At 35.8% G+C, this 13,599-nt stretch overlaps 1 protein-coding gene across 5 annotated transcripts in view; it reads right to left on the bottom strand.

Moving 5' to 3' along the window:
* Nucleotides 1-13,599, bottom strand: part of Cnot6l (CCR4-NOT transcription complex subunit 6 like) — a 72,250-nt gene that overhangs the window by 28,165 nt on the left and 30,486 nt on the right. For all 5 annotated transcript variants that reach the window (XM_075943387.1, XM_075943389.1, XM_075943391.1 and 2 more), the window contains exon 5: nucleotides 1,597-1,686. In XM_075943387.1, the coding sequence (XP_075799502.1) occupies nucleotides 1,597-1,686 (90 nt within the window). The remainder of the gene's footprint in view (nucleotides 1-1,596; nucleotides 1,687-13,599) is intronic.

The following is a 13,599-nucleotide window of genomic DNA, read 5'->3' as shown; positions in this document are numbered from 1 at the left end:
TAAAAGTGAGACAATCCTTTGGGGTTCCTGCTGCATGAAAGAGTCTGTGAGACATTCTGCAGGACACAGAAGAAAGTGACTGGCAAACTTCCAATATAGGCAGAATGGTCTTTGAAATTTCCTGCTTCATGGAAAAGTCTGCTGGATACAATGGGCCTGTAGGCTAAAAATGGATGCCCAAAAGGCACAGAAAAACTTTGGGTGACTATCCAGGCAGCAAGATGTCTGTCATTTCTAGAGTTCTGCAAGTTGCTTACATTGCACTTCCTGTTTACTTAGGTAATATATCCTTCTAGAGTCTTTGATGGAATTAAAGAATATATAGATAGTTATAACTATAGTTTTCCTTAGCTATAATAAAAGATAAAGTAAATAGAAATATTGTTACTGTAATTATTGCTTGATACCTGTTTTGTTATATATAGTTTTGCTATGTTAAAGTTAAAGCCTTCCTTTTTGTTTAAACAGAAAAGGGAAAATGTTGTAGTTGTAGGAGGTCCTTCTGTCTATGTGTTACTTTCACTGGTTAATAAAGGAACTTCCTTGGCCTGTTGATAGGGCAGAACTTAGATAAGCAGGGAAGAAAGAACGGAATGATGGGAAAAAGAAGGTTAGAGTCAGAGAGAGACACCATGGATCCTCCACCTGAGAAAGACGCCGGTTAGAATTTTACCCAGTAAGCCACTGCCACATAGCAATATACAGATTAATAGAAATGGGTTAAATTAAGATGTAAGAAATAACCAATAAAAAACTAGAGCTAATGGGCCAAGCAGTGATTTACTTAATACAGTTTCTGTGTGGTTATTTCGGGGCTAAGATAGCCAGGCAACGAGGACAAACAAGCAGGCCCTCCTCTTACAGATTGCAACAGGAAAACTTTTACATAAAGTCAAAATCATCTTGTCTAGGCACTACTAATAGCAATCTTTTTCATTAAAAATATGTGAGCAAGGTTGCAGGTCATCTCACTAAATTCAAGTTACTAATAACTATCTTAGTGATTAAAAGAGTAAGACAATCATGATTCATAGACTTGTAATCACTAGCCATTTGTATCTCAAAGTCTATACTTGTAAAATGTAAAGATCCTGGAAATAAGAGAGATGGTTCTGCAGTTAAGAGCACTTGTTGCTCTTCCAAAGGACCTCGGTTTGCTGTCTAGCTTTTAATATCAGACAGCTCACAACTATGACTAGCTCCAGGAAATCTGACACCCTGTTCTGGCCTCTTTTGACACCTCCACATATATGGTATATATGAATAATTCCAACCCTTGGGTGACAGAGGCAAATGGATCTCTTGTGAGTTTGAGGTCAGCCTGGTAATCATTATAATGTCCAGACCAACCAGGGTTACACAGTAGTATTAGTAACAATCATAATAAAAATAGATCAAAAGTGTAAAACTTCCTATAAGACAGTGAAACTAAAACTATTACCACATTGCTTCATAAACAGAAAGTACTCATACATGAAAAAAAAGTCCTGCATGCAAAAGGCAAAGGCAGAAATTCTAAACATATAGCCATTATAAAAGCAATTTGTGATATATCAGCTACTGATAACATCTATAGAGTTCACTGCTCTGAGTTACCTGCAAGATTGTCAAGCATGAAGTTCAGTAGCTTTCGGGTTCCATCTGGGTCCTGGTATAAGCTCATAATATCCTGTGATAAAGGATTGCCTTAAACAGAAAACAAAAATAAAACGTGACAATTACAATTTCAGGGCATACGTTATGTAACAACATACTAATTTCCGAAGCTGAATTTTATTGTTTATCTGTGACACACATCTAAAAAAAATTTTATGAATATAAAGAAAAAACTTTAGATAGCCATAAATAATAACTTTAAAAGAGTTATTTCCAGATTTCAGTGCATGAGCCTTAAATCTGCACTTGTCAAAAAGAAATATATACATGTGTGTACATAAATACATACATATTAATCATTATTTATTTTGAAATTATCTTATAGTCTACATTATCTTTAAAGATAGACTGCTAAATAAAACATAACCATCCTCCTTAAAAAGGAATGAATGATATCATAAAAAAGATGTCTCAAAAGCCGGGCGGTGGTGGCGCACACCTTTAATCCCAGCACTCAGGAGGCAGAGGCAGGTGGATCTCTGTGAGTTCGAGGCCAGTCTGGTCTACAAGAGCTGGTTCCCGAATAGGCTCTAAAAAGCTACAGAGAAACCCTGTCTCGAAAAAACCAAAAAGTCTCAGGCCAGTGCTTGCTTGCTATCAAACCTGAGTTTTATCTGAGTTTGAGCCACAGAAACTACTTGGTAGAAGACAAAAACCAACTCCTGTGACTAAAACATATACCTCTCTTCTACACAAATAGATAAATGTAAAATAAAAAAATGCTTTAAGTAAGAAGAATCCTTGGATTTTTTTTTTTCGATGCAGGGTTTCTCTGTAGCTTTAGAGGCTGTCCTGACACTAATTCTTGTAGCCCAGACTGACCTCTAATTCATAGAGATCTGCTGCCTGCCTCTGCTTCCCAAGTGCTGGAATTAAAGGTGTGCGCCACTACAACCTGGCTGGAAAATTTTATTAACACATTACATGAAGAAAATGAGATTTCAAATAAGATGAAAATTGTTGCCAAGGTAACAGGTGAAATGTGGGAGGAAAATTTTGTTGTAACAGTGATCAAAAATATCTTGAGTATTGAGAAATGTATAAAAACACCTGTAACAGACTGTATAAGTGAAGGCAGCATTGATTAATGGAAACATACAATTCTCTAGCATTCAGACCCAGAAAAGTAAAACTCATCAAAGGTCTAGACATGGAGTTCCAAACTTAAAATAAACCATCAGCAGTTCATTTACCCATCAAAATGCAATTAAAAAAAAATAATGACCATGTTAGGAGAATGTATAGTTCTTGGAAATTTCATATATTGCTGAAGTATAAAAGGATGTGTCTATGCTGTAGGTCTGGTTGGCAGTTTTCAGTTAGTTTCAAAGGGGAAAGGGTGATGGAAATGCTCTGTACCTTCATCTGAGTACTGTTTTCAAGCACACAGCCAGTCAAGCTGGATTCTTAAATACTAGGGTACTTTGCAGCATGTCATTATAACTTATATACCACAAGAGGAAAACTTTGACAGACTTACTGACAGGAAAACTCAAGAAAGAAGGAAAACAGATTCAAGGGAATTACTAAAAAGATGTAAATGGGTCTCAAAATCCTGAATATCAAATAGTAAAAGATATAAAATTTTAAAAAGAGAGAGAGCTTATACATTAGAGTTCTAGAGGAAAAAAAAATGAAACCTTTGGTTTCTGCTCCAAAATGTAAAATGAGTGAAAGGTGCAACCAATAACTGGTAATCCAATCCACTATCTCAATGCAAGAGTAGCAAATTTATATATAGTTATATATGTATATATAGCTATACATTAGACATATAACTATATATACATAAAGATATATAACTATATATAACAAAGTACATATACTCCATAATGACATTTTGTCAAGAAACAATGACATGTAATAGTGGTGCTTTAAGATTACAATGGAGCTGAAAACATTTTATCACCATGCAACATTGCCTTCGTATCACTGAAGCATGAAGTATTTATTATTCATTATTCAGGTATTTGTAGTGATGTTGGTATTAAACAAGCCAGTGTTACCAGTTGCTTAAGATTACAGGATATATAATTATGTAGAGTATATAATATTTAATGACAATAAAAACTGTTGCTTGCCCATGTATTACATTATACAAGACTATTTACACACATTAAAAGTTTATTGTAAAATACAGGCCCTATTACATCACAGCAACTTCATCATTTCGTATTTACCATGTTCTTGGACTGAAGTAAGAGATGAAATAGAGTTCCTAACCTCATCATCTAGGCTTATAAAAATACATTTTAGGGCCGGACGGTGGTGGAACACGCCTTTAATCCCAGCACTTGGGAGGCAGAGGCAGGCGGATATCTGTGAGTTTGAGGCCAGCCTGGGCTGCAGAGTGAGTTCCAGGAAAACAAAAACAAAAACAACAACAAAAAATACATTCTATGATAGTCACACAAAGATGAAGTTGCCTAAAAGCTTATTTCTAAGAATATACTCCTTTCTACAAGCAATGCATACTCTATTTGAGATCTTGAGAAATTTTTTAAATGGCTCCAGCACCCAAAAAGAATTCATTTCAGAAAAAAAAAAGAATTTGATTAAGAAAAATGATTTTTGTTGTCTTTATTTCTGATCCTGCACTGCCAGAGCAGTCCAACTGAAGCTCTTTCAGTTTCATCTCATAAGGACTAGTTACTATCTGGTCTGTACTGTGTTTCTCTGACTGTTGAGGGATCTCCCCACATGCTCTAGTAAGAGGGTAGAGAAAACTATTAATGTCAAATTACTGACAAATTTTAATTGTGTGAATAGGGGAGATGGCAGAGGTAGAACAAACAATAGGCTAAACAAATGAAAATCTTGAGAATTCAATATCCATAGGGGCTTGAAAACATTTGTTATTTCCTGGCAGTTTAAAAGACCACTCACATGAAAAGGGCTATATATACAGCAAGGAATGAAAAACAGCTCAAGTTTCCCCTCTAACCTTGAAACTATGCCCAGTCAGGAAACAAAGCTAACAGACTGTTATCAAGTTCCAACTTAGTAATGAAAGTGTGTTCCAACAGAATCACAAAGCAAAGAAGGAAGATTTATCGGCTCTAGGCATTTAAAGAAAATCTCAAACCCTGAGTAAGGATTTCAGTGCCCACAATACAAAATTACTTTTGAAAGTTCTCTACAGCAAGAAGAAAAACTGTAACACTAACACATAACCACAGTACAAGGTAAAATTCTGACTTTTAAATTGTTATGTTTACTTAAAGGTGCAGTTATAATAAAAAAAATCTATAAAACATACAAAGAAATAATAAATTATGAGCTGAAGCAAGGGAGGAGAAAGCAACAGATAAGGAATTAACAAAGGAAAGAAAACTGCCATCAGTTACTTATGATACTAACAGTCTGACCTTGGGTGGTTCAACTTAACAACTATGTTAAGCTTTAGGACAGTTCAAAAACAGTATGCACTTAGTAAAAACTATATTTCAATTCAAATATTTCATCAGACTAATAAAATGAACTAAGCAATCTTGTGATAATAGACAGCTGTAACAAATTGCAAATTCCAGGCAGATCCAAGATCATAGGGATTTTCACTGTACTGTGGTTGAGTTCAGTGTAGTAAATAATACTTTCCAATGACAATGGCTTTATTATGATGTAATTTCATTATTAAGAAATCAGCTGCATGTGTAATGAGCTTTAAAAATGTGTAAAAAAAAAATCATTGGATGGTGGTGGTACATGCCTTTAATCTCAGCATTCAGGAGGCAGAGGCAGGTAGATCACTGAGTTCAAAGTCAGCATGGTCCACAGAGCAAGGTTCAGGAAAGGCTTCAAAGTTACACAGAGGAAAAAAAAAATCTAAAAGCCAGGTATATAATCCCTGGACTTGGGAGGCTGAGACAGGAAGATTACATGCTCGGGGCCATCATGAGCAAAATAATGAGAAATTGCTCAAAAACAAAAATTAGAGGATAATTTCAAATTGACTTTTTTTAAACACCTGAAAAATGTTTTTAAAAACTACAGAAAAAATAAAAAAGAGAAAACATTGAACAACAACAAAATTTTCTAGAATAGCTGAACAACAATCCTGACAGCTAGAAGCAAAGGACCACAGGCAAAGACAATATAAGAAACAAAGGCATTTCAGATATATACCATGAAGGATACCAACATGATAGGAATCCCAAAAAGACAGAATAAAAAGGTTAAAGAACTAGGGGCCAAAACCATGTCAAATTTGATGAAAATCATTAGCATACATACCCATCAAGCTTACTAAATTCCAAGTAGAATGACAAAATGCAAAAGGTGTAGCAAAACCGTGAAAACTCTAATAATAAAAATAGAAACATAAACATATAAAGAATTTTCAAAAGAGGCAGGAAAAGTAAGATACCACAAGCACATCCTCAGTTGTCTGCCTTGCTGACACGGCTACAAGAAACTCAGCTTACCATACAAATAGATTTAAAGTGGGCTTCAACTCTCCACTCTTGCCACTATGTGGAAATTGCTAGATCCAGAGACATTTGAAAACTTCACCTCTCAACTCATCACAACTGAGCCAGCAACTTATTCCATAAGCATTCTTTTTATTTCTTATGTTCTACTATTATTTATTTAATCTTCACTCTCGCACACATAACTCCTGATGGTTTATTTTGCTTGTGATTACTCAGTTAGGCATTAGAACTGTTTTTCATGTTCCTCCACCCACTTTACTAGAAACCATTCTTTACTATTCCCTTCTGCCACATCTTACATACTTCTTCTTCCTCCATCTTTTCTTCTTTCTCTCATCCTTATTCCATCCACTTTTTATCTTCCACAGCTTTAACAATCTCAAAAATCTGTGGACAGTGTAATACCAACCCTCCCATCCCAGCTATTTTACCGACCTCAATTTTGTTTTCTTTTTCAAGTCTAATATTCAATCCTATCCTTACACATCCAACTTCTCTCCAACTTCTTATTTTATCATCTAAAATATGAGAACTCTCTATACCACCACTAGTTGCTTATTCTCCAACAGATACTAAAGCCAAATGGGACTATTGCTATTAACTGACTAATACAACACCTAAATAGTGGTACTCCAAGAAGCTACGGCTGTCCTAGCAGTTAATGTCCTATATAGTTTGCACAGGCACACTGAGTATCTGGACCGAGGAATCTAAGTCTTAATTATACACTTAACTCTACCACATTCAAGTCCGACATGAATACTGCAAATACTTCAACTGAAAGAATGAAAATTAGTAAAATCAAGCAAAGTAATGCAGATGCATAAGTAAAAGAAAAAACATAACCTCGAAATCATTGCTCCTACAGTAATAGCATCTACTGATATTAAATGAGATGAAATCTGAGAGAACTCAAGAGGATTGTTATGTGTGTTCAAAGAAATCAAAGACAAAATAAGTTACCAATTGAGAACACAAAGAAAAGAGCATTGTGAGATACCAAAGAATTCAACAGATTTAAAAAAACCCACAGAAATAATCAGAAATGCTGAATATTAAAAACATACTAAGTCAAATAAAAAGCTCTTGAATGGTCTCAACCAATAGTAAAGATCAAGGAGACAGAATATCTAAGCATGAATATAAGTAGAACTAGATCCAGGCAGGGATAAAGCTAAAACAGTTAAGAAAGGTACCAGTGGGACTAAGGCATACATGACATTCTGAAACAACCAAATCTATGTGGCAGGCATAGAAGAAAGAAAAGAACCAGTTCATTCTAAAGGAATGGAAACACTTTTTTAAATAATCGTAACAGGAATTTCAGCAGATTTAGGAAAAGAGCTTGAAGACAAGGTCAAAGAACTGGAATAATCAAACAACAACAAAGACAAGGAACATACCAACCAGAATTCCAAGGTATATATATGTAAGACTCTGAAAAGACCAAATCTACAGAGAATGGACATAGAAAAGAGGACTGTAAAAGGCACAGAAAATGTTGTTAAAGAAAGCATGATGAGAAATGTCCTAGAATTAGAAAAAGAAGTATCAATTTAAACACAGGAGACATTTAGGATTCCAATCATGAAAGAAAAAACAAACAAAAACAAGCAAACAACAACAAAATATTGAGAAAAGAAACTCCCTTGATCATGTGGTAAATAAAACACTAAACATAAAAACGTTAAGTTTGGAAACAATAAAAGAGAAACCCAAGTCACACACAGGCCCATCAGAATAAAAGTAGATTACTCAACCGAAAACTTAAACACCAGGTAGCCTGGACAGATGTATCTCAAGTTCTGAAAGACAACTGCCAACTCAGATTAATACAGGTATACTATAATAAAGTATCTGTCATCACTGAGGGAAAAATTAAAACTTTATACAATACCAAAAGCTAAAAGAATTTAAGAATACTAAGTCAGCTCTGCAGAAAACACTTGAAGGAATCTCTCAGACTAAAAGAAAAATTTACGAGGCTATAGGAAATAAATAACACTAGAATAAAAGTTAAGCAAGAGAGGAAGACGGGCTAAAAAAACACACTACAGAATCAACAAAGTAACAGGAATCAATACATACCTTTTAAGATTAATTGTGATTATTAATGGTCTCTGAAACTGCTAGAAAAAAAAAGTAGGGAGTACACGTCAAGATATAGGTATAGGTAGGAAATTCCTGAATAGGACTCCAATCGCTCAGGAATAATCAACAAACCAGAGCTCATAAAATTAAGAAGCATTGTATGGCAAATGAAACTCTCAATCAAGTGAAGAGATAAGACAGTCTCAGAATGAGAAAATCTTTGCCAGCTATGTATCAACACAGGATTAGTATTTAGAATATACAAAGAACTCAAGTAGCAAACATCAAAAAATCTAATTTTAAAAATGGACCATAAAATTAAACAAAATACTTAAAGAAAAAAATACAAACGGCTGATAAACATTTTCAAGTGTTCAACACCACCAGACAGTAGGGAAATGTGAATTAAAACTACTTTGAGAGGTCAAGACCATGAGGGGTTCATCCACTGAAGCAGTTTACCTGAGCTAATGGGAGCCCACCAACTCCAGCGGACTGGGAGGGAGTAAGCATAGGGCCAAGCTAATCCCTCTGAATGTGGTTGACAGTTGCATGGCTGGGGCAGACTGAGGGGCCACTGGCAGTGGCAATGGGATTTGTCTCAGCTGCACGTACTGGCTTTTGGGGATCCTATTCTCTTTGGATGTATATCTTGCTTAGCCTAGATGTAGTGGGGAGGAGGCCTTGGACCTTCCACAGGGCAAGGTGACTTGCCCTCTCTTAGGATTGGGGAAGGGGGGAAGGGGGGTGGGGAAGGAGGGTGTGTGGAGGGAATAGGAGGAGGAATTTGGATTGTTATTTAAAAAAAAAATCTAATAAAAAAACTACTTTGAGATTCCATCTCACCCCAGTCATAAGGGCTATGAACAATAAAACAGATGGCAACAAATTCTGGCATTAGTGTGGGGAAAGACAAATTCTTTTCTCACTGTTGGTGAGAATTCAAACTAGTGTAGCCACTATGGAAATCAGTGAAGTGGTTTCTCAAAAGCTGAAAAAAGATCTACAATATGATCAATATACACCACCCCTGCCAGGCGGTGGTGGTACACACCTTTAATCCCAGCACTCAGGAGGCAAAGGCAGGTAGGATCTCAAGGAACAGCCAGGACTGTTAGAGAGAAACGCTGCCACACACACAAAACAAAAAAACTACATCACTTCTGAGCATATACCCAAAGTACTCCGTATACTCTTACACCCACATTCATGTTCATTGTTGCCCTAATCGAACAGCTAGTAAATAAATACTCATCAACTGGTGAACGGATGACAATGTGGAACATATACAGAATGGAATTTTATTCAGCTGTAAAGAAAACTGAAATTACAGTATTTGCCGGGAAATGGATGAAACTGGAATACTATAGTAAGTGGGATATCTCAGGCCCAGCAAAACAAACACCATATGTTCCTTCTCAGCTGCAAGACACCCCCCAACACACACACACACACAGCCCCAAATTTAGTCAAAGTCCCAGTAACTAATTATACGATAGCCCTGTCAAAATGATAAGCTCCTCAGACTTGGTCGTATATTTTTAGACTAGTATATCTGAACTGGAGTGTCTGTAGTGGTCAAACTAGAAAGTGCTCATGAGAGGTAGAAGGGAAGAGATCTTCAGGGGCAAAGGGATAGACTACATGTGAAGTATCACTACAGTGAGGCTTAAGTGGGGATAGGGGAAGGGGTGCTGAGAAGTCAGTTAAGCATAACTAAGGTTATATGAAAAGCCCTTATGGAAATCCACTACTCTGCAAGCTAATTAAACAATATAATTCAAAAGAAAAGTTTGAACACAGGTACCCTGTTTGGGTGGATAATGCTTCCCCCAGAAGATATGGATTATTAAAATAAAATTCCAGTGCCAGTCAAGGCATAAACTGGTGGGCGGGGGTGGGGAGAGAGGCCCCAAAACAACACAATCTGCTGCCATTGCTTTAGTTGCCACGATAATTAACACAAAAAACATTTTGTTTGTGGAACTGGTCTGAAAACATTTTCCCTCGTGGCTGGTATTCAGAGTGCTAGAAGATGCAATTCAGGCCACTGGAGGAGAAAAATCATTAATGGTATTACTCAACAGTGTACCCAGAATGCTATAGTGTCTACTTGCTAGGCAAAATGTATCCAACTGGTACAATAGAAACATGAAGATTATTGGGGTAACCAACTGCTTCCTGATTACATCTGAGGTCTGCTCTACAGGAGGAAATTCATGCCAGGTACTGTAAATATTACTGTTGCTTTGTTAAGTGGACATTTTATCAAACTGCCTTCTAAATAATTTTGTTTAAGCCTATATATTAGTGTTGTTCACTGCTTTGGCAGAAATGCTCTTTATGTAGTAGTGGGCAACAGTTTGTTATACAGAGCCTCATAGCCAGTCGAAGTCTAAGAACACTTTAACTGTTGAGTGCTCAGCATTTACATCAACCCTCTGATATCCAAGACTCAGCAAGCAATATCACAGAATGGAGGACAGAAAGATTGTAACAGCTGTAAGACAGGAAGAGTGCGGTAAAATGCTGTCCTCTAAACATGACATGATTGTTACACTCAGGAACTCAGTGTACACAAGATGAAGCCAACAACATCAGTCAACACCCCAGCAAGCAGGCACTAATTAGACTCAGTGGATCCCCATCCCACAAGAAAAAGACAATACAGGAATGTAGGAGGAGGACACACTGAGGTGTCTAGAGAGAGGAGGGGGAGCTGGGGGCAAATATAATCAATTGTACACATCATGAAACTGTCAAAAGTAAATTTTTTAATGAAAGTATTGAGGGCTGAATGTTGATATTCCATGGAAATGGATACAAGGAGCTACATTTACAAAAGAATTTAAGTTAAAAATTTACAAAAGAAAATAAATTCATGTTCACCAATGGACAGAACAGAAAGAGATACAACAGAAACATGAGAGTTCAAGTATGCTATAGACCAAATGCACCTAACGGACATTTATAGAGTTATCTCAATCTACTGCGAAATATATATTCTGCTCATCAGCACACAGAACACTCACCCAAGATAGCCCATAATATATTAGGGCAAAAACACTTCTCAACAAATTTGAAAAATACAAAATTCTACGTTTTCTCTGACATTTTCTGAAATTGTCATGAATTTCTTTAGGGAAGAACTATAGGAATTATATGAATACACAAAAATTAAAGAACATGTAACCCAAACCTTCTAGTTCCAAAAACTTCAACCTATTGATGAACCAGAAAAAAGCAGAACTTAAACTTAGAAGGTTGAAAGAAATAAAGATGATTTTAAAAAAGAATGTAAAAATAGTAAAAAGATTCACAAATCAAATAGTTTAAAATATAAATAAAATCTCATGTGAACTAAAGAAAATAGAAAATCTCAATAAATGAAAAGAGATGAAAAAGGTGCTATTATAAGTGATACCACATAAATACCAATGATCACTGGGAATCATTATGAATTACTATATGCAAAAAAACCGTAAACACATAAAAGTCATGTGTAATAAACTGATAGCAAGAAACAAAATTGACTCAAAATGAGATTAGACGTCTTTCACTAGTCAGAAAAATCAATTCAAAATGGATAAATAATTTACCATACAAAACTATGATCATATAAGAAAATATAGGATAATTGCTTTGGGATACTAATAATACAGATAAAGATTTTTGGTATGTGACTTCAAATACAAAAAAATGGGACTACATCTTTATAAAAACAATCAATACAGTAAAGAGGCAGCCTACAAAAGATTTACAAACTATTAATCTAGTAAGGGATTAGTATTTAGATAGACTTGTCCCTTGAGCCAAGATATTTGGAGCAGGTCTGCTGACAGCAATAGACACTATTTCACAAAAGAAAAAAAAAGTATTTCCAATTATAGATACAATATGCAACACAAGACAAAACAATAAGACAATATATAGCCATAAACATTTATCTGAAAATAATTTAAGATAGACAAAAACTCAAAAATGGCTTAAAATGGCAGGTAATATAGACACAAGTAGACTTTAAAAATATATCAAGATTACAGACACTTTTAATAAAGTACACTTTTTCTCCTTTTTCTCTTTTTATTCAATAGGCAAGTAAATTAAAAAAAAAATTAGCTGGATGTGGTAGCACATTGTTAAATAACCAACTGCAATGGACAAGGCCGGAAAATTTAAAGTTCAAGTTGTTTGGTTCCATTTTAGCACTGGTACAGCCTAGCACAACTCAATCATTAACTATTAGAAATTCTCAATCATAACGCTGGAGAGATGACTCAGCTGTTAAGAGCATATACTGCTCTTGCAGAGGACCCCATTCACAACCACCAGTGACTCCCAGTCCAGAGGATCCGGTACGTTTTCTGGCTCCCCTGGACATTGCACTCACAAGCATCAACTTACACACAGGCACACACAAATACACATGATTACATATTTAATTCCCAATAATCAATCTTATAAACTCCAAATATATTGAAAAAGTATTTTCCAAAGGAACATACACAAGTAATGATAGTTTTACAGAAATATTCTACTGAACTTTTTCAAGGAACAAATTCACTCATCATATTCCAATTGATATGAATTTGCCCAATGGTTTTTGTTTTTCCTTTGCTGTTCTTTAGTTTATTTGTTGCTGCTGCTGCTGCTGTTGTTTTTATGAAACAGAATCTATACATCCCTTACTGGCCTGGAACTTGCTATCTAGACCATAACTGAGACATCATACCTCTCAAAAGTACTGGTAGATTAAAGACATAAACCATCATACCCTTGTTAAGAATAATGAAAAGAACAAGGTCAACTTTCTTCTCAAAAGTACAGGAAAAAAAATCTTTACAGTGTTTTTGGGAGACAGGTCCTATGCTTGTGTAGTGCACACCATTATCTAGAGCTTTATCTGTTTCTACTAGGAAGTTTCTGTAGCTACTCACGTGAGCAACTAAATAGGTCAAGGCAACCACAGTGTAACTACCATGTAACTATTTTCCAGGCAAAGCATAACTAGCTTTATGAAGCTTGCTACAGAATTTGCTACTTGCTGGAAACATACTGAATCTTAGCCAGAATTACTCAATTGCATTATGCCAGCCACTTCCCTTGAAAATGTGGGCAAACAAAAAAGTAGCTAGTGAGTATCTCTGCCTCCAACAGAGACCCGCCTGCCTCCAGAGTGCTGGATTAAAAGGAGTGTGCCACTACAGCTGAAATAGAATGAAAAGTTTAGAATGAAACTTCTAAAACAGGGCCGTGGTGGCACATACCTTTAATCTCAGCACTCAGGAGGCAGAGGCAGAGGGATCTCCGTGAGTTCGAGGCTTGCCTGGTCTACAGAGTGGGTTCAAGGACAGTTAGGGCTACACAGATAAACTCTGTCTTGAAAAACCAAAAGAAATAAAACTTCTAGAATCTAAAT

The sequence above is a fragment of the Microtus pennsylvanicus genome, chromosome 12, assembly GCF_037038515.1.
Source record: "Microtus pennsylvanicus isolate mMicPen1 chromosome 12, mMicPen1.hap1, whole genome shotgun sequence".
Classification (NCBI taxonomy): Eukaryota; Metazoa; Chordata; class Mammalia; order Rodentia; family Cricetidae; genus Microtus; species Microtus pennsylvanicus.
Note: the sequence above shows the minus strand (reverse complement) of the source record. Positions and strands in the feature narration are given on the sequence as shown.